This window comes from Stomoxys calcitrans, chromosome 3, assembly GCF_963082655.1.
Source record: "Stomoxys calcitrans chromosome 3, idStoCalc2.1, whole genome shotgun sequence".
NCBI classification, from domain to species: Eukaryota; Metazoa; Arthropoda; class Insecta; order Diptera; family Muscidae; genus Stomoxys; species Stomoxys calcitrans.
Window position 1 is genome coordinate 73,795,430 of NC_081554.1, and position 22,727 is coordinate 73,818,156.

Below are 22,727 nucleotides of genomic sequence, written 5' to 3' on the forward strand. Positions count from 1 at the left end.
AGGCAATGGCAAATACTTGTATTGTGTCTCTCATTTCTTGTAGATCGAAGTCTAAGGGAATTCATAACCCATTTATCCCTCTTATTGACATGTGGAGTACAAAAATCGTGACCCGGCTAAACTTAATGCCATTTGTACTTGTTCCTTAATGTAGTAACCATGGAAATTCCCTAGATACAAAATATTAGCTAAAAAAAAACAATTTGAGTTTGTTATTTTCAGTTGCCGGTAACTTTACCCAGGAAACGCCTCAAAAAAAGGACAAATATATTAAAATTGTTCCAGCATTTTTAAGAAGATAAGTTGAGCATCCATTTCTAATTAAAATGGGAGAAATATCTGAGGACTCTCTAGATAACGAAGAGGTCCCTGGACCTACATTCGAAGCCAATGAAGTGATTAAATTAAAGTAAGTTTTGTTTAAGAGTAACAAGAAGTTTGTAATGCCATTCATTTCTCAATATTTTATGTACAGGCACTCCTTTGGATATGATTGCAAACGCCTGTTTAACATGGTCTTAATTGATGAGGATACCTTGGTATTTGCTTCCGGCACCTACATACACTATTTTAGCATATCCCGTAGAGAAGTGACCTTTCGAGAGACTGTCTTTGGCTGTGGTGTGGGTTTTATAACGGTAACTTAGCACAAATGTTGCCAGAATTGTTAATTTTGTTAATTTTCTTTATTCAAATTTTCAGAAAAACTATAATTCCAATTATCAAGGATTGCTCACCATTGGCGAGAATGGACCTAAAGCTACGGTTTTTATTTACAAACACCCCAGCATAGAGCCACGTATTAAACTGGAAGGTGCTGCTAAACAGCAATTTACCTGTGGCTCTTATAACTCTAGTGGAGAGTTATTTGCTTCGCAAGCTGGTTATCCTGATTTTATGTTGACCATCTGGAGATGGGAGAAAACTGAAGTGGTGTTGCGTTCCAAAGCTTTTCAAAATGATGTCTTACATGTGCATTTTTCCCGATTTAATCCCATACTTTTGGTCTCATGCGGCCTTAGTCACATAAAGTTTTGGAAAATGGCCAATACCTTTACGGGTCTCAAACTGCAAGGTGATCTTGGGCGCTTTGGCAAGACAGACTTTAGCGACATCTATGCTGTTTGCATGCTAGCCGATGAAACTGTCATCTCGGGTTGTGAGTGGGGCAATATGCTGCTGTGGGAGGCCGGTTTGATTAAATTTGAAATATGTCGTAAGGGTCGTCGAGCCTGTCATAGCAAACCCATTGTAAGGATAACTATGGAAAACGGAGAAGTGACCACTGTTTCTATGGATGGTTATGTACGCATATGGTTTTGGGAAACTGTGGACTTGGCTGATCCACCCGATGATGATCGTTTTGTGGAGATTGAACCAATTTTTGAATTTTATGTTGGAGACTGCGAGATAAGAATGATGCAAAAGATTAAATTATTCGATCCTAATGATTTTGGACATTATGTGCTGGTAAGTTATGAAATTAAAGAAAGATTTCGTTAATACTGGGGATTGCCTTCAATAGAACAATCTAATGGTATCGGGTTATTCAATAAGAGCGCTACAATTTTTTTTTTAATAAAAGGAAAACATTTGTGGATATCAATGAACTTCTTTAGTTCTGTGAAAGTACGTTAGATGCCATTATGAATGTAACTCAGACGCTGAACTTAATTTTCGACGGGTTTCAAGCATAAATCGGCCAATACTGCTGCAATTTCACGTTCCATATTTGTTCATACCATAGTCAAGTTTATGCCCCATAGCAAATAGTCTAACAGCGTCAAATCGCATGACCGAGGCGGCCAATCGACTGGACCATTTCGTGGGATAACACGTTCTCAAAACTTGGTTTCCAAAAAATTTATTGTGACTTGTGGCGCCGTTGGAACCACATGTCCTCCAACTCCATATCATCCAACTGGGGCCAAAAATATTCTGTTGTCATTGAACGGTAGCGATTCCCATTCACTGTAACATGCCGGTCTTAATCATCACGGAAGAAGTACGGTCCAATGACGCCGCCGGTCCATAAACCGTACCAAACCATAATTTTTTCGAGATGCAACTATGACATATGAGTACGTGTGGATTGCTGTCTGAACAATAATGAATATTTTGCTTATTGACAAAGCCATTCAGCCAGAAATGAGCTTCATCGCTCAATTGGACGTAGCGTTCTTAACGTTGAGGCCAATGACTCCGAATTTCGGTAGTAAATTTTAATAATTTCGACTCGTTGTTGACTCGTATATCTTTCCATCATGGAGGCCAATGTGGCGCAGAGGTTAGCATGTCCGCCTATGACGCCGAACGCCTGGGTTCGAACCCAGCCGTGAACATCAACAAAAATTTTCAGCGGTGGTTATCCCCTTACTAATGCCGGCTACATTTGTAATGTATCCTGCCATGTTTAGTTAATCCTTCCATAATGAAATGGCAAATTTTACTGAAGGGAAATATCAAAAGAGCGGCAAAAAATATCGCGTCGTTTGTTGCCCCTATCGGTCTATTTTTGTAGCGTCCCCGAAAAAAACCCCGTATTATCAAGGTGGGCAAAGCTGAATTTATGATTCAAAAGAGGGAACCGTCATGACGCACAAGGTAGCATTTCTGCCTATGTAGTAGAATGCTAACTTCGGCAAAATTATATAACAAAATCAAGAAGTATATTCGGGGGTCGGTATATCCTCTTTTCTCTCTCTTTTCTCTACATTATAAACTCCTATATAGACCTATTCAGACCATCCCTGATATTGGTGTTGTAGGTTATAGTAGAAGTCAGCCGATTAAGAGAAGAATTGTGGCTTCTAGAGGCTCAAAAAGTTAATGGGGAGATCAGTTTATGTGGGAGATAATATCAGGTTATAGACCGATTCAGACAATACTTGGTACGAATATTGGAGGTCATTGGAGTTGTACCAACTCCCAACAACTGTCCCGAATATGGTCCAGATAGGACATTATTTAGATATAGCTGCCAGAGAGACCAATCTTTAACTTTAGGGTCTAAAGACCATAAAAGGCGCATTTATTCTCCGATTTCGCTGAAATTAGAATCAATCAGTAGGGGCTTCGACATCCGACCCGAATATGGTGTATATCGGACCATATTTACATATAGTTGCCATATAGACCGATATGTCGATTTAAGGTCTTAAGCCTATAACAGGCGCATTTATTACCCGATTTTGTTGAAATTCAGAACAGTGAATTTTATTAGGCCCGTCAGTATCCAAACCAAAAATGGTTCAGATCGGAACTTATTTGGATATTGCCCGATCTGTCGATTTTGGGTCTTAGGCCTACAACAGGAGCATTTATTACCCGACTTCGCTGAAATTTGGAGCAGTGGGTTGTATTAAGACTCCCAATATCTGACCCGAAAATGGTCCAGATAGAACATTATTTAGATATAGCTACCAGAGAGACGGATCTTCAACTTTAGGGTCTAAAGACCATAAAAGGAGTATTTATTCTCCGATTTTGCTGAAATTTGAAACAGTGAGCTGCTTTAAGACTCCTGATGTCCAACCCAAATATGGTCCAGACCGGACCATATTTAGATATAGCTATCATATCGATCATCAGATTTAGGGTTTAATCCCATAAACGGCGCGTTTATTACCCGATTTAGCTGAAATCTGGAACTGTTACTTGTATAGAGCTTCTCGGCACCTGAACCAAATATGATTAAGACCGGCTTATATTTGGATATTAATAGGAATATAGTAGTGTTATCAAAATTTGGTTAATAATTATATCCATGGTAGTGGGGATCAAAAGTTCAGCACGGCCGAACTCAATGCGTATTTACTTGTTTCAATTTGTTTTGTTATATCTTCTTTCCCAGGATGGCGGTGGCGGTGTCTGGTATTGTGATCTGAATACCAAAGATATACCCAATGATTCGTATAAACTATACTCTTGCCATGGTGGACGTGTCATAGCTGCTCAAACTAGTCCAATATCAACACACCTCATGACATTAGGTCAGGATGGACGCATTTTGGTGTACGACTATGAGCGTGAAAAGCTCATATTGGAGAAACTCTATACTGCGGTGGGCACGGATCTTCTATGGTTTGGTCCTAAAGTATCTGATTCCTGCATGGAGTTGGTGGCCAGCTTTGAGGATGGAGTTATACGACAAATTTTCTTGGATCTATCCCAACCGCTCCAACCCAACATACATTTGATACGACCAATAAAGGCACATACGGCTGCTGTGACACGCATAACCATAAATCCTTCCAATTCACTGCTTATTACCGGTAGTGCAGATCGATCTATATTCCTGTATAGTTTGACGGAGAAGAAAGATGCTTTCGTATTTCTCCAGCCCATGGGTTTCATACAATTCAATGCCATACCCAATTGTTTTTATTGGAAGGATGAGGAACCCTTGCTTCTTATTGGATGTCAGAGTGGAGAGATTTATGAATACCAATTGCCCATGGAGGTGAGCGAAGAGCAAACAACTTTGAGCTACAATTTGACCGATAAAAAGGTCATGAAAGTCACAAAGTTTATTTCGGTCAAGAGTTTGATAAGAAGAGAGTTGCGCAGAGAGGAAATAAAGAGGAGAAAAGAAAAGAAGAAACAGCAGAAACTAGAGGATATTGAAAGACTGAAAGCCAGTAACCCGGGATTGCAGATCGATATGGAAAGTGCTTTAGGTAGGACCATGAAAATTACAAACATTTGTTCATATAATCATTTGAATTCACAACTTTTAGCTGACTCCGAACCCGAGGAGGAAGAGGAACCTTTGCACATTCCCCCTACTCCTAACCCGGTATTGTGGTTAAGACAAACAATAAACAATACAATATGGGTTTCCATGGGGGGCTATGATGCCGGTTACATTTATGAACTAGCCATGGAAACTGAGAATCCGGTACATTCGACAATCATAAAGGATGCTGATGACATAGAAATTCATTCATTTTTGGATTTGTAAGTGCGCTATAAACATTTGCTCTTGTCAATATGACATCCGTATTTATTTTATCTTTACAAGTGAGGAATATCTGGTATTTGGCATGGGCAATGGTGGCATACGCATACAACGTAAAAACCCCTCCGACTTTACCGATCTACGCAACTATGGTTTGCTATGCATGCATAATCCTCTTAATGGCACTATTCCCAGTCTAATACTTAGTCACGATGGCAGTTTTATAATTAGCATAGGCTTTGATGGCAATGTGTTTGTATATAATTGGTTTGGACCCATAATCGAAATTGAAAAAAGAACCTTGCCAGTTATAACACCCAAAATTACTCCCACAGAAGACATTTTCGATGCCGCACACCCTTCCTTGGAACAGGAAAAAATCTATGCTGAAATTAAACGCCAAGAAATGGCGGCTGCTGCTCATGATCGCAAAGTGTTGGAAGACATTTCTGCATTGCAGCTGAAATTCAATGATCTACTCGAACAGAATATGAATGTTGAGGAGGATTTGCGTATAGGACACCGTGATTTATTAATGGATGAACGCATAACCAAGCAAATACAAGATGAATTGCAATCAGAATTGGATGATGTGCGTGAAGATTTGGCTTATGATCTGGAGGTGGCACAAGTGGGCAAGAAAAAGCTGTATGATTATTTCATAAAGAAATTGGATCACATACCCATAAAGATATCCAATGTGGGGTAAGTTGAAATATTAGATGTAAGTATATGACAGCCTGTCGATTAAACTGGCCATTGGTTATTTAAAGACGCCAATAACTCGCCTTGTCATATCAAGTATCATAGGCACTCAGTGTTTAATCAAGGTCCGATGCCGCCCGGCTTCTCTGAGACTCTCCACTCGATACCATTGATTGTCAGCGACAGCAGTGTCAGATATACCGTATATTGAGCTTGCCACTATCCCCAACCTGTGCATGGTTTTACTTGTTCCAAAGTACATTTTCTAACCTTCAACGAGATTTTGACCTTCTTTAAAAGATTGTTGACCTTAAAAATAAGATGCAAAATTTAGGAAATAATAAAAAACTACCAATTAAGAAAAAATGGGAGTGGGAGCACGAAGACAGCGGAGGATACGTTGAGGCTTTCGATGAAAACGCATTTTCCATAAGATACGATGGAACTCACGGAGACACCAGGGTCGTGGAATAATAAGGTTGATCGAAGAAATTTCATTAAAGAATTTATGGTAAAGGAAGCCTTGCGGAAGGCATTTGCACCCGGACCTGATGGAATATTTCCGGCATTACTACAGAAGGAGGCCGACCATCTGGCGCCCCATGTGGCCACTATTTTCACAGCGTGCCTAGGTCTTGCATATCCTCCGAAAGCCTGGTAGGAGGCAAGGTTGGTATTTAAACCCAAGTCTGACAAGGCAAGTTATGCGACAGCAAAGGCCTACATACTTATAAGCCTTACGTCCTTTCGACTCAAAACCATGGAACGTATTATGGACGTTATGAACGTAAAATAATTTTGGCCCAGATCCTCGAAATTTCCACAAAAATTGAATTAATTTTTTATACCCGAAGGATGGGGGTATATTAATTTTGTCATTCCGTTTGCAGCACATGGAAATATCCATTTCCGACCGTATAAAGTATATATATTCTTCATCAGCGTAAAAATCTAAGACGATTTAGCCATGTCCGTCCGTCTGTCCGTGTGTCTGTTGAAATCACGCTACAGTCTTTAAAAATAGAGTTATTGAGCTGAAACTTTGCACAGATTCTTTTTTGTTTATAAGAAGTTTCAGTTCGAAGATGGGCTATATCGGACTGTATCTTAATATAGCCCCATATAGACCGATCCGCCGATATAGGGTCTTAGGCCCATAAAAGTCACATTTATTATCTGATTTCGCCGAAATTTGGGACAGTGAGTTGTGTTAGACCAATCGACATTCTTCTTCAATTTGGCCTAGATCGGTCCAGAGTTGGATATAGCTACCATATAGACCGATCTCTCGATTTAAGGTCTTGGGCCCATAAAAGACGCTTTTATTGTACGATTTTACCAAAATTTGGGACAGTGAGTTGTGTTAAGCCCTTCGATATCTTTCTTCAATTTGGCCCAGATCGGTCCAGATTTGAATATAGGTGCGATATATACGCATCTGCCGATTTAAGGTCTTGGGCCCGTAAAAGGCACATTTATTGTCCGATTTTGCTGATATTTAAGACAGTGAGTTGTGTTAGGCCCTTCGACATCCTATGTCAATTTGGCTCAGATCGGTCCAAATTTGGATATAGCTGCCATATAGACCGATCCTCCGATTTAGGGTCTTAGGCCCATAAAAGCCACATTTATGGTCCGATTTCGCTGAAATTTGGGACAGTGAGGTGTCTTAGGCCCTTTGACATGTTTCTTTAATTTGGTCCAGATCGGTTCAGATTTGGATATAGCTGCCATATAGACCGATCCTCCGGTTTAGGGTCTTAGGCCCACAAAAGCCACATTTATTATCCGATTATGATGAAATTCGGGGCAGTGAATTACGTAAGGCCTATCGACATCCTTCGTTAATTTGGCTCAGATCGGTCCAGATTTGGATATAGCTGCCATATAGATCGATCCTCCGATTTATGGTGTAAGGCCCATAGTAGCCACATTCATTATCCGATTTTGCTGAAATTTGGGACAGTGAGATGTGTTAGGCCCTTTGACATATTTCTTCAATTTGGTCCAGATCGGTTCAAATTTGGATATAGCTGCCATATAGACCGATTTCTTGATTTATGGTTTTGGGCCAATAAAATGCTCATTTATTGCCCGATGTCCCCGAAATTTGGAACAGTGAGTTAAGTTAAGCCCCTTGACATACTTCTGCAATATCGCACAGATCGGTCCAGATTTGGATATAGCTGCCATATAGACCGATATCTAGGTTTTTGGTTTTGGGGCCATAAAAGACGCATTTATTGTCCGATGTCGCTGAAATTTGAGACAGTGAGTTTGGTTAGGCTCTTCGACGTCCTTCTTCAATTTTGCCCAGATCGGTCCAGATTTGAATATAGCTGCCATATAGACCGATCTCTGGATTTAAGGTTTAGGGCCCATAAAAGAGGCATTTATTGTCCGATTTCGCCGAAATTTGGGACAGTGCTTAGTGTTAGGCTCTTCGACATGTTTATGCAACTTGGCCCAAATCGGTCCAGATTTGGATATAGCTGCCATGTAGACCGATATCTCGATTTAAAGTCTTGGCCCCATAAAAGGCGCATTTATAATCCGATTTCACTGACATTTGACACAGTGACTTATGTTCGGCTTTTCGACATCCGTGCCGTATATAGTTCAGATCGGTATGAGGTATATGAGTATAAGGTATGACATTTTTACCGAATTTTGATGAAAGGTGGTTTACATATATACCCGAGGTGGTGGGTATCCAAAGTTCGGCCCGGCCGAACTTTACACCTTTTTACTTGTTCAAGACCGATTTAAGGTCTTGGGCCCATAAATGGGACATTTATGGTCCGATTTCGCTGAAATATGCGAGAGTGAGTTATGCTAACCCCTTGACCTTTTTATACCCTTTTATACCCACCACCATAGTATGGGGGTATACTAATCTAGTCATTCCGTTTGTAACACCTCGAAATATTCGTCTAAGATTCCATAAAGCATATATATTCTTGATCGCTTCGACGTTCTGAGCCCATCTAACCATGTCCATCCGTCCGTCTGTCGAAATCATAATAGAGGTCGAACGCGTTAAGCTAGCCTCTTGAAATATTGCACAGATACTTAATATCGATGTAGGTTATTGAGGATTGTAAATGGATCATATCGGTTTAAATTTAGATATAGCTCCCATATTTGACTTTTCCCGTTTTGACTTCTTGAGCCCTTACAAGCCGCAATTTTTGTCCGATTTGGCTACAAATTTGGATGTAGTGTTCCCTTATAACTTCCAACATTTGTGCCAAGTAGGGTCCTAATCTTGAGTTCTTACAAGCCGCAATTTTTGTTCCATTTGGCTAAAAATTTGGATGTAGTGTTTTGTTATGACTTCCAAGAACTGTGTCAAGTACGGTCCAAATCGGTCCTATAGCCTGACATAGCTCCCCTATAAACCGATCTCCCGATTTGACTTCCTTGAGTTCTTACAAGTCGCAATTTTTGTCCGATTAGGTTGAAATTTTGCATGCGATGTTTTGTTACGACTTCCAACAACTGTGCTAAATACGGCCAAAATCAGTCTATAACCTGTAATAGCTCCGATGTAAACCGGTCTCTCGATCATTGTTGTTCGGATCCTAAAAGCTTTAATTTTTGCTGGTTTGACAGAAATTTGGTATGTAGACTAGATTAGTATGCCCCCATCTTATGGTGATGGTTATAAAAATGAACTCCTGGTCTCATTACAGTCAATGTCCCTGGATTTCTTTTTGCTCCTCTCAGTTTTTATGTGTCTATATTAATACCCATCAAATATAATAAAATTCTACTTCATCTGCATCAGTTGTAGCACTCATGATGTGTTGTACTCATTTCGATTGGAGCGCTTAGATGATAATTTCGAAGCTATAAAAGCAGACATAGAAGAACGTTTGCGTTTGGAAGCCTTAAAGCGAATGTAAGTACAGTAAAAAAAAATCAATGTTACACCCACACAGAAACTTGGTCATTACCCCCACAAAAATATACTAATGTTGTACACATACACAAACATGCTGCCTTCTCCATTAGAGAAAATGTTCCAGTGGAATCCAGCCAAAATACCTCAATGTAAGATTACTAAACATTTGTCATAGAATTAAGTAACCCCACTCGATAAAAACGCCACATTCACTCCTAACTCTTCTATTTTAGACCTGTCCATATGACAATGGCTGAAGAAAAGGATGATGCTATGCCAGAACCGCCCAGTGAAACGTTCTTCTTTGGACGTGATCCGAATTCCATAATTCCTCGTTTCAGTCGTAAAATGCTTAGACTCTTGACACGCTATCGTTCTCGCCAACTATTTCAGGTGGAACGCTTATACAACTGGGAGAAAATGTTCAAACAGAAACCGGATCCTAATAGAAATCATCCAGATGATGATCGCAAAATTCAAGAGGCCGAAAAAAGTATTGGCGATTATAAACTAAAAACGGGCTTGCAATATCAGCCGCAACCTCACGAGACCTTGGCGTATAAGTACAAGGAGATAGTCAGTCTGCGCGAGACTTTGCATGCCCTCATAGATAATTTCAATAAACGTGTATTTCTCTTAAGGGATTCCAAAAAGGAGTTGTACAACATGATAGAAAAGAAACGTAAACGTTTGGAAGAAATCCATCGTTATCTGCCAGAGAAGAATCGTAAATATCTCATGGAAATACGGCCACTTAATGTGGATGAGGAATGGCCGGAGTTGAATCTAATAGAGCACTGCCATCCTGGCTGCAATATCAATGTTAAAGATATATTGTATCTGGAGCAAAGAGTGGAGGATATGGTGCCCAAACAGGAGGCCATGAAAATTAAAAGTTTTGCTTCCCAAGATGGTTTGCATGAATCTGAGATATATGCTGCCTTACAGGTCAAAGAGCTTGAATGTTTTCCCAATGGCCCCACCTTGCTGACAGAACTACAGAATTTACCACAGCCCGGGGATTTGGGTTATTTTAACATGCCAGAGAACAAAGACTCGTCATCCACATTGACATCTTCCTGGCTAATTGAATTGCGTTATCGTTGGCTATTGGATTTGCTGGTGGAACAGGATGGTATCATTCATACCATTCATCAAAATATCAAAACGTTCGATAATCGTCTGCATGAATTGGAGGATATTCGTTTGCAAACCAAATTCGAGGCTGAATTCATGCAAAGCTATTTGATTGTGCTCAATCAAGAACTGTACATATTGCGTGATAGCGAACAAATAGAAAATCAATTGTTGACTAACGCCGACACAGCCATGAAGACACGAAATGCCACCCAAACTTCCATAAACACCCTAAATCGACAAATTGAGGATTTACGCAAAAATTGTGATCGCCTCAATGAACAAATATTGGACATACGATCGAAATTTCAAATCAATACCAAAGGGCATAAGTTTTTTGATTTTTTGCGAAGAATTTTCAAGAAGAAATGGCGTCCGCCAAAGCCTCAAAAGTCGGGAGATGGTAAGTAATAAAGAAAATCTCTTGTTTACATTTCTGATTTTTATACCCTCCACCATAGGATGGGGGTATACTAATTTCGTCATTCTGTTTGTAACACCTCGAAATATGCGTCTGAGACCACATAAAGTTATATTTTCTTGATCGTCATGTCATTTTAAATCGATCTAGCCATGTCCGTCCGTCCGTTTGTCTGTCGAAAGCACGCTAAATTTCGAAGGAGAAAAACTAGGAGCTTGAAATTTTGCGCAAATACTTTTTTAAGTGTAAGTCGGTTAGGATTGTAAATGGGCCAAATCGGTCCATGTTTTGATATAGCTGCCATATAAACCGATCTTGGGTCTTGACTTCTTGAGCCTCTAGAGGGCGCAATTCTTGTCCGATTCGACTAAAATTTTGCACGTGGTATTTTGTTATGATTTCCAACAACTGTGCTAAGTATGGTTCAAATCGGTCCATGTTTTGATGTAGCTGCCATATAAACCGATCTTGGATCTTGATTTCTTGAGCGCAATTCTTGTCCGATTCGACTAAAATTTTGCACGTGGTATTTTGTTATGATTTCCAACAACTGTGCTAAGTATGGTCCAAATCCGTCCATGTTTTGATGTAGCTGCCATATAAACCGATCTTGGATCTTGACTTCTTGAGCCTCTAGAGGGCGCAGTTCTTGTCCGATTACCACGTGGTGTTGTGGTATCACTTCCAACAACTGTGCTAAGTAGGATTCAAATCGGTTTATAATCTGTTATAGCTGCCATATAAACCGATCTTGGATCTTGACGTCTTGAGCCGCAAGAGGGCGCAGTCCGATTTGGCTGAAATTTTGCATGAGGTGTTTTGTTATAACTTCCAATAACTGTGCTAAGAATGGCGCAAATCAGTATATAACCTGATATAGCTACCATATAAACCGATCTGGGATCTTGACTTCTTGAGCCGCTAGAGGGCGCAATTCTCATCCGATTTGGCAGAAATTTTGTACAGCGACTTCTCTCTTGACCTTCAACATACGTGTCCAATATGATCTGAATCGATCTCTAGCTTGATACAGCTCCCATATAAACCGATCTCCCGATTTTGCTTTTTCAGCCGCTACAAGACGCAATTCTTATCCGAATGGACTGAAATATTATTCAATGACTTCTACAATGTTCAGCATTCATTGATATAGCTCCAATAGCATAAAAGTTCTTATTCAATATTCTTTGTTTGCCTAAAAAGAGATACCGCGCAAAGAACTCGACAAATGCGATGCGGCCCGGCTGAACTTAGCACCCTCTTACTTGTTTTAATGTTGTATTGTAATAAAGTGATTGTGACGTATTGGATGGTCACAGCTTTTTCTTCTCCGATCTCTTTCGTTGCATTAGTTTCAGGCAAATGAATGAAGATGTAGTCATTCCGCTAAACAGAAGGAAGGTTGATTGAGAAATGTTTAGGTTAAATAGGTAGCTCACCATAAGGGTGAGTTCACTCGGATGGCGGTCAGGCCCACGGTTAGGTAAGGTTAGGTTTAACTGGCAGTCTGTCATCAGACTCACTTAGACGTTTTCGTCCATTGTAATACCACAGGAACAGAAGAAGGAAGATGCCTTCTAGTTCCTACCGTTGAACCGTTCACATCGCTTTAAAAAGCCCAATAACTTGCGAATGTTCACATCTGCTAAATCAGACAAGTTCTCAAAGAAATGAGAACCTAAAGTGGAACTCCTTCTGACCGCTACTGCGGGACACACACAAAGAAGGTGTTCTATAGTCTCTTCTTCTTCGATGTCCTCACAGCTATATGCACCTGTCATGACGGACACAATGATTGAAACGTCTGCTCTAGCCAATGACAGCAAAGCAGTAGACCTCTTCAAGTTTAGATTAGGCCACATAGTTTTGAAATGCTCACAGCCCCCTCTTTGTGACCATCTATCATTCGATGTCCTTCGGGCCTGGTTCTGAAAGCCCAGCTTACATGTCGCTAGAGGCATACCCACAGATTTCAGTATCCCTGGAATGTGTAGGGTAATTCATAAACTCGCAAGCTCGTCCGCTTCACAATTCCCTGGGATATCTCTGTGGCCCGGCACCCAGAACAGGTGAATTTTGAACTGTTCAGCCATCTCGTTGAGAGATCTGCGACAGTATTCCTGATAGAACCGATTGGAACCGCGATATCCCTGGTAACAGAAGTTACAAATTACACGACCAGTTGCGCTTTGGGGTGTACTCTAAAGATCTAGAAGTGGTCATATCGAAAAGGTTACCCGACTACTGCAGTGTGTATCAAGCAGAGATCCTTGCAATTAAGGAAGTGGTGGAATGGCTAAGATATAATGTCACTACGACGATTGGCATAAATATCTTCTCAGACAGCCATTAAATCCCTGGAGAACGTATTTCTGAGCACAAAAACCGCCCTCGACTGTCGCAGATCTCTCAACGAGATGGCTGAACAGTTCAAAATTCATCTGTTCTGGGTGCCGGGCCACAGAGATGTCCCAGGGAATTGTAAAGCGGGCGAACTTGCGAGACTAGGAACTACCCTACACATTCCAGGGATACTGGAATCTATGGGTATGCCTCCAGCAACATGTAAGCTAAGTTTTCAAGATCAGGCCCAAAGGACAACGAATGATAGATGGTCACAAAGAGGGGGCTGTGAGCATTCCAAAACTATGTGGCCTAATCTAGACTTGAAGAGGTCTACCGCTGGCTAGAAGAGACCCACCCTGTATTTAAACTATGGACCAACAATGGACCAGGTCCTTCTCTACAAATGTCCAGAACCTTGTACTGTTTAGATTAATAAATCAAAAGTTACTTATTTTCACTATTTTGCCGCGTAGACATCGACCGAATATACTTAAACTATGGACCAACAACAATATATTGGGTTCCCCAAAAAGTAATTGCGGATTTTTCATATAGTCGCCGTTGACAAATTTTTTCACAGCTTGTGACTCTGTAATTGCATTCTTTCTTCTGTCAGTTATCAGCTGTTACTTTTAGCTTGCTTTAGAAAAAAAGTGTAAAAAAAGTATATTTGATTAAAGTTCATTCTAAGTTTTATTAAAAATGCATTTACTTTCTTTTAAAAAATCCGGAATTACTTTTGGGCAACCCAATATTTCTTAAAGCCCATGTCCTCCTCTACAAATGTCTAGAACATTATTTTGCACTGCTTAGAATTAATAAATCAATAAGTTGTTGATTTATTTTCACCATTTGCCGTATAGACACTATTACAAAAATAAAAATACCTTGTTTAAAAAATGCAAAATTAATGGGCAAATTGCTCGGCAATGCCACTTATGTGGAAGTGTTCTGAACTGCAAATTTACGAAAATCCGAAGCTAAGCTACCAAGTTACTTAACTAAGAAATTTTGAAAACGACAGACTGGGAAATTCTATGCCGGTCTCGCAGCAATTGCACACCGCCAGAAGCCTTGGGTCAGAATGGCAGCGCGAACCACCACCGTTGCCAGAAACACCTGACGGAACAATGCTTAACTGTGCGTTTCGACCCGCCGTCGATGCAACAGGAAACCAACACATGAACTTCAGCACCAAGCATCTGCCAAGGCAAATTTATGTTGGGAGAACAATAGTGTGACGGATGCCCACTGAGCAGATCTGCAAACACTAATAACGGTCTAGCGATCAATGTTCAGCTACGTGCCATCACAAACAGAAGACACACACTTCCGTCGGCCATAGTGTTGAAGGTGCTATTTGTATTGAATTTTTGTAGAAAAGCAATATGCGAAGTAAATACACCGAAGAACAAAAAGATGTGTTTCATAAGCAAATGCTTACAAAACACATCTAAATTGTGGTGGTTGTTGTCGTTGCTACAATAAATTATTGTAGTTTTCATATTAACTGCAGTACTTTTGCGTTGACAACTAGAAATAGATGGCAGTACTGCAGAGAACCGTCTTATCCACAACACCTAAATTAATGAGTAAGGCCCGACGTGTTTATGTTTTCATTTAGGCATAGCAGGGTGGATAATTTTTTATCGACTTTTACTTTGAGAAACCTTAGCATCTGCTGTTAATCGTTATGGTCAATTGCAACCCCTATGAAAAGGTCAAAAGATAAAGGCAAAAAATTCGAACCACTAACATTATGGAATTTTACAAAAAGGTCATATGATATACTTTATCTTAATTACAATGGGAAGTAAAGGTTTACAATGGACTATGGTCAACATTTGCATGATATAATTTTCAAACATTAAATTATATGGACCGTATTATCGATTCAAATAAAGTTTTCATTTATTTTCCTGAATTTTATGTATTCCTATAGCTCTTAAAAAATCAATCTTTATATCCTTTTACGTTTTATTTTCATTTCCTTTCAGAATCATCTGAATCTTCTTCTGCTGACGAATCATCAAGCGAAGATGAGGATGATACAAAGAGCATTGATTCAACAGATGTGACTACCATACGATTGGATGAATCTCATTGTCCCGCCGGGTTAGAGCGACATATGTACGAATTGGCTTTTAAGCTACGTTCCGATAGGCATGATATGGAGAGGGCGTTAAGTGAGGCCCTCCGACAAATCGATATTAAGAAGGAAGAAGTCAAAGCAGCCCAAATGAAAAAGAAACATCATGAGAATGTCTTCAGTGAGGAAAATGAAAAACTATTGGAATTTAGGGTAAAGAAAAGCAAATAAAGACGTGCTTAATTCGGTCCTGCCGAATCTGAGTAATCAATCATCATGGGTTCTGCTATAAATAAACATCGAATTGCTACGATCCCATGGCAGCCTTTTGTGTGTACCGGATTGACCCGCTGGAGTTTTTATCGACCAGGGGCCTCTGCCTCAATACTTTTTGGTCATTTTGTCGAGATGAGAGATTCACACTCCGATCCGCGCTGGGATTTAGAAGAACACAGCACCATGGTTCTGTGTTCGGTTTTTTAGAATCGTCTCCATCATCGAAACGCTGCATTTTCATACCCATCACCATAGGAAGGGGGTATACTAATCTAGTCATTCGGTTTGTAACAACTCGAAATATTGATCTAGGACCCCATAAAGTACATATATTCTTGACGTTCTGAGTCGAACTAACCATGTCCGTCCGTCCGTCTGTCGAAATCACGATAGCGGTCAAACGCGTAAAGCTAGCCGCTTGAAATTTTGCGCAGATACTTAATATTGATGTAGGTCATTGGGGATTGCAAATCGGTTCAGATTTGGATGTAGCTTCCATATAAGCCGATCTCCTGATTTGACTTCTTGAGCCCCTGGAAGCCGCAATATTGCATATAGTATTGTGTTATGACTTCGAACAACTGTGTCAAGTACGGTCAAAATCGGTCACAAACCTGATATAGCTCCCATATAAACCGATCTCCCGATTTTACTGAAATTTTGCACATAGTGTTATGTTATTACTTCCAATAACTATACCAAGTACGGTCCAAATCGGTCACGAACCTGATAAAGCTCCCATATAAACCGATCTCCCGATTTGACTTCTTGAGCCCCTGGATGCCTCAATTTTTCACTGATTTGGCTGAAATTTTGCACATGGAGTTCTAATATTACTTCCAATAACTATGCCAAGTACGGTCGGAATCGGATCTCTAACCTGATATAGCTCACATACAAACCGATCTCCCGATTTGACTTCTTGAACCCATGGAAGCCTCAATTTTCATCCGATTTGGCTGATATATTTCATGCGGTGTTCTGTTCTAACAACTGTGCTAAGTAAGGTTTAAATCGGTCAAGAACCTGATATAGCTTCCATATAAACCGATCTGCCGATTTGACTTCTTGAGCACCTGGAAGCCGCAATTTTTGCTCGATTTGGCTGAAACTCTCTCTGGCTGAGACTCTCTACAACTGTATCAAGTACGGTCCAAGTCGGTCTATATAGCTCCCATATTTTAGCAGAATCCATGGTGGTGGGTTCCCAAGATTCAGCCGAACTGAAGCACGCTTTTACCAGTTTTCAAATTTTTTCTTGTCCCTCTCTACTCTCAGCGCAAACGTCAATTGGAGTTAAATAAAGTACATGTGGCAGTTGTACTCCATATGCATCAACTTCAACATTTCCGTGAGGGTGAAGATTATCGTGATCTCAGCAAAGCGGTACTTTTCGATTCAACTCTGCTAATGAATTTACAGGGTCGTGTGGATCAGCTAAAAGTGGAGACCTTGGAGACTAAACGTTTGCATCGCATTAACATCGTACATTTGCGACGTTTGAATACAGATTTGAAATTTATGCGTTCAGAAATTTATCGATTGGAGGATTTGATACGTCAAGAGATGATGAAGAAATTTGGCATGGTCATCGATTTGGACGAACTTGAAGAGGAGGTATTGCGAAAATATGTTTTTGAACTAGAAACTACTGCTGAAGATGAAATGCGTTTATTGGAATTGGAAATGAAAGAGAAGAGGGTAAGTGAAGTCATTATACCATTCTAAAGGGTAAAACCTTAAGGCTAAGGATCTATACAAAAATAAGTTCCTTACATTTTCGGTTCAACACAGAGTCCCTCTTATCAGAGATGAAAAGCAGGATATTGGGTACAAAGTTATCTGTGGGTATGCCTCCAGCGACCTATTAGCTAATTCTTTGAGTTAAGGACAATAGATGACAGATGGTCACAAATTGGGGGCTGTGAACGCTCCTAGATTATGTGACTCAACTAAATTTTAACTGCCTACTAAATTTCCTATGAATATTCCATTAAGGAATAGGGGATACTTCTCTCATATCAATGATTGCAGTCCGATTATAGTTTAAGCTCAATGATAAGGGGCCTCCTTTTTAAAGCCGAGTCCGAATGGCGTGCCGCAGTGCGACACCTCTTTGGAGAGAAGTTTTTACATGGCATGGTACCTCACAAATGTCGCCAGCATTAGGAGGGGCTAACTACCGCTGAAAATATTTTCATATGGTCTCGTCAGGAGTCGCACCCAGGCGTTCAGCGTCATAGCCACCTATGATGCTAACCTCTGTGTTACGGTGGCTTTGAACGTATAGGGCTATCGAAAAGGCTTTGTAGTCAACAAAGAAATGGTAAGAATTGCGCTGTCCTTCTCGGGTCTTTTACAGGATTTAGCGCAGTGTGAATATCTGGTCCAGAGTGAATTTACCAGGTCTAAAGCCGCGTAAATAGGTCCCAATTATCTCATTGACTTTAGGTTTTTATCTTTCACACAGTACGTTCGAGAGTATCTTGTATGCGATGGGGAGGAGACTTATTCCTCTGTAGTTGGCACATTCCCTCTTGTCTCCTTTCTTGTGTACCGGACATAGTATTCTGAGGTTACACTCATCGGGTATGCGATCTTTTAGCCAGATCGCACAGATAAGCTGATACATACGGCTTATAAGCGTGTCGCCCCCATCGGCTCCTGCTGCCTTGTTGTTCTTTAGTCGGGTCACAGCTACTTGGACCTTATTCTGACTAGGAGGTAAACATTATATACCAACATCAGTAATTGGTTCTGCGATATCCTCTTCGTCGCCAACGTCGGACACTAGCAGATAGGTAAAATGTTCTTTCCGTTTCCTTAGCACACGATCTGTATCAGCTACCAGATTTCCTTATTTGTCTCTGCAGGAGGATGTGCCTGTACCAAAGCCATCAGTTTGATGTTTGATTCTTTGGTAGAATGTCCAGACTTCATTCTGACTCTTCTACATCTCAATTCGCTCACACTTACGTCTTTCCATTTCCTTTTTCTTTCTGAGGAATAGACGTTTCTCCTCTTTCCTCTTCTCCCGATACCTCTTCTTCATCTTCCAATACCTCTCCTTCATTGGTACTGATTGCAGGGTATGCCGCATTCTTGTCTTTAGTAGCATCTCGACACTCTTGGTCGTACCATGGGTTTCTTGGGGAGGCTTCCGGTACCCAAGCACGGATTTCGCGGCATTTTCCATTGAGTAGGCAATGGTTTGTCATTACGCCATTATATCATCGGAGCAAGGAGTGCTTTCATCAAGCAGTTGGGTCAGTCGAGTGGAGTATGCCGTTGTCATCTCTTGCGTTTGCAGCTTTTCAATGTCTAGCTTCCGAGTAGTGTCAGATCGTACTTTTCTCGCCATACTCAAACGGGTGCGAACCTTTGCTGCCACGGGGTAATGATACGAATCTATATTTTCTCCAAGCATTGACAGTACATCTAACATCCGGATGGATGGAATGCCTTCCATCTATGCCAACGTGATAAAATTGGTTCGTTGTGTTTTGATCAGGTGACAGCCATGTGTCTTTGTGAATATTTGTATGTAGAAATCTGATGCTACTAACCACCACGTGTTTTGCTGCAGCGAAATTTATCTGCCTCAACCCATTACCGGACGTTATCTCGTGGAGGCTTAATTTTCCGATTATTGGACCAAAGATGTCTTCCTTCCCTATTTCCGCATTAAAATCTCCCAGAACGGTTTTAATATCATGGGCGGAGCAGCGATCATATTCTCTCTCTAGGCGCTAGTAGAAAATATCCTTGGTCTGCTCGTTCTTGTCTTCCGTCGGGGCATGGGCCCAAATAAGGCTGATATTGAAAAATTTGGCTTTTATGCGAATTGTGGCAAGCCTCTCATCCACCGGAGTAAAACTGGAGACAATGTGTTTCAGTCTCCGACTTACCACAAATCCCCAGCCAAATTCATGCCTCGTGTTATGGCAGCTATGGTATAGTTCGTCACCGTGTGGTGTTGTAGTGTCGCCATACCCAGTCCATCGCACTTTCTGTAAGGCGGTAATATCTGCCTTGTATTTCTCCAATACCTCCGCCAATGCGTATACTGCACCTTCTCCATTAAGAGTCCTGATATTCCAGGTGCAGATCCGCAAATCATGATACTATTCCCGTTTGCATGGGTCGTCAACGCTTGGGGGATCCGTTTTTTCCATTTTTATACCCACCACCATAAGATAGGGGTATACTAATCTAGTCATTCCGTTTATAAGACCTCGAAAATGTCGTTTAGGACCCCATAAAGTTTAGATATTCTTGTTCGTCTCGACGTTCTGATTATTCGGTTCTGGGTTCCCATTATTCGGCCCGTCCGAACTTCGCACGCTTTTACTTGTTTTGTTTCTCAAAGCAATTCTTATAGTTTTCCGGGAGCGGGTTACTGGCCCAGCGCCCCAACCGCATGGGTTTTGTGGGATTGCACATGTATCCCTCGATGTCGCGAGCCGCTGGCTCCAAGATCCGACGACCGCCTCGAGTCGCTACTAATCTGGGAACAGATGCTGATGTTGGTCATTGGTTATTTGAAGGTACCAATAACTCGCCTTGTAATCTCGAGTATTTAATTAAGAGCTAGTGCCACCTGACCCCTCACTGGGAGTCTTCTCTCGAAATCACTGTCGCGGCCGCATTTGCAGCTACTCCGCATAAAATCTTTCAACTATCCTCAACCTGTGGACGCGCCCGGTAACTTCCAGCTAAGCTTCCTGTGATAGCAACGAACACCACACAAGTCGGAGCCCAAAGTTCCAGCCCGTGTGGAGCTAATCGCTATCCCGTGTTGGCCGACCTGCAAATTTTTATTAGAAAAGTACGCAAAAAGATCTAATTTTAGTTCAACAGCCGATACGTGGTTTATTGCTTTTCTCTCATTGGTTGGAATAGAAGTCTCATTCGTAGGGTCCGGTGTTGTTGTAGCCATATTTGTATGTGGGGGTGGCATTCCTCGTCAAGCTGCTGTTGGTGACTAGTAGGCTCCGGTCCACGGTACCGATCGCCGCGGGAACATGGTGGCTATTGGTTTATAAATGTGCCAAAAACACGCCTTGCCATATCGAGGATCATAGGCACTCAGTATTTATGCAAGTGCCGGTGAGGCCCGGCCTCTCACTGAGACTCTCCGCTCAATACCGCTGATTGTCCGCGACTGCCGTTGCAGCTACTCCGTATGGAGCATTTCACTATCCGCAACCTGAGGACCCGCCAGGTAGCTCGCAGCTTAGCTTCTCGTAACAGCTTTGAGCACCATACAGATCGGACCTCAAAGTTCCAGCCTGCCTGTGTTGCTCAAAGCTGTAACGTGTCGGGTGTAGTGTCCGTTATTACAGGTCTCTGCCCACTGGTAAAATAAGCTGACAGACAATTACAATATTGTTGACTCGACTATTTGAAGGAGGTCCATTATCATTGAAGTAGAACATGAATCGTACAACATTCATTGGCGTGGTAAAAGTCTCCCCGCTGTTTCTGAATGAAAGAAAGTTCGTGGAAAATTTTCCAGTTTTTAGCTCAACCATACTCATGTTCTTATCATAAGTCCTTTAGGTTCGACTTCGTAGAGTGGGCAATATACTCTATATTGTTTTCTGATTACATTCTTTTTTTTCTTACAGACTGAACTGGCCATTGCTCAGGAAGAGCTTATTAAAGAAACCCAAATGCATTGCGATAAATTGAATATTTTGGCCATACTAACCGAGGAGAAAACATTTCTGGAGAAACTACTCGTCTGTCAGCAGAAAAATTATGAAAAATGGGCAAAACGTCCTGGTCTCTCTATAGATAAGGATATTGAGAAATTGACTTTAATCGAAAGGGAGCAAAAGGAACAGATCCGGGTAACTCTAATTTACAAATTAACTTCCTGCATCTGTACTTCATGTTTCTTTCCTTACCTATCTTAAGATTTTAGAACGAGAAATATGCACATTGCGCATGAAGGCAAAGCCCCTTCAAATCGATGGAGAATCTGGTGAAGCTGCTGCCTCTAATAATCAAGAAACCATACCCACAGATGGGGCTAATACATGCCCAGAGATCTTTCAGGCAGATGCTTATCAGGCTCGTCGGCTCATCCCCGATGAGTTTATAATGGATCGTTGCCAGAAGGTTGTTCAAAAGTTATTCTTACAACATTTTGGGAAAATGACCTCCAGAGAGAATGTTAGGCGTTATGCCAACAAAGTTACCCGATATTTGGGTCAAGCCGCCTACAGCTTCGAAGGCGTGGTTACCGATGACATCATGAATTGTATTATTGAAAATCTTCAAACACTAATGCCCAAGAAATATTTGGTCGTCTTGACTCGCGATCATTTGGAGAAAATGTTTAATGAAATATTGGCCGTTTTCGACTATGAGCGTTCCGATGTTAATACTGAAGATGTCATCTCTGGTATCTTTGACAATGCCCGAGAAGCTCTGCAACAAACTACGGGCATCCTTAATAAGACACAATTTATGCTAATACACATGTTCAAGGAATTGATTGAAATTCTACCTTTGGAAGAGTTTCAAAGTGACGATACGGTGCGTTTTATTGCAGACAATTTGGAGAAGGAGCCCTACTTTGATGGCCGTTGCATTAACATTGAGGGTTTGGTTGACAAGGTTGTGGAATATGCCAAGGCCAATTTGTTAGATGCCATCACTGCCATTCCAATAAGAAATTTAGCTGTCCGTGTACAAAAGGAATGCAGCAAACGAAGACCTCAAAATGCTTTGAGCGTTCGATGCTCCATTGGTTCTGTTAGTGTTTCGATGAAATCCAAAGGGCCATCTTAGACATAAATTCATTTTTAGATGTAAAACAAATCAAGTGTCATTTATATAAAAAAATAATAAAATTTGTATTACCATTTTGTAAAAA

General features: G+C 41.0%; 1 protein-coding gene across 1 annotated transcript; it reads left to right on the top strand.

The window, feature by feature from the left end:
* The first annotated feature begins 217 nt into the window (after window positions 1-217).
* LOC106093689 (cilia- and flagella-associated protein 44) lies at window positions 218-22,727 on the top strand. Its single transcript, XM_013260809.2, has 12 exons — window positions 218-409; window positions 476-638; window positions 703-1,470; window positions 3,854-4,679; window positions 4,740-4,959; window positions 5,024-5,665; window positions 9,456-9,569; window positions 9,806-11,112; window positions 15,474-15,778; window positions 17,120-17,542; window positions 21,472-21,696; window positions 21,764-22,727. The coding sequence occupies exons 1-12, from the start codon at window positions 327-329 to the stop codon at window positions 22,640-22,642; spliced, it is 5,955 nt and encodes a 1,984-aa protein (XP_013116263.2). The 5' UTR covers window positions 218-326; the 3' UTR covers window positions 22,643-22,727.

Excerpts from the sequence above, each read along its gene's own strand:
- LOC106093689 (XM_013260809.2), top strand. The coding sequence starts at position 327 with ATGGGAGAAATATCTGAGGACTCTCTAGATAACGAAGAGGTCCCTGGA. Across the intron at positions 4,960-5,023 it reads ATTCATTCATTTTTGGATTT|TGAGGAATATCTGGTATTTG; the intron begins GTAAGTGCGCTA and ends TATCTTTACAAG. Across the intron at positions 17,543-21,471 it reads TGGAAATGAAAGAGAAGAGG|ACTGAACTGGCCATTGCTCA; the intron begins GTAAGTGAAGTC and ends TTTTTCTTACAG.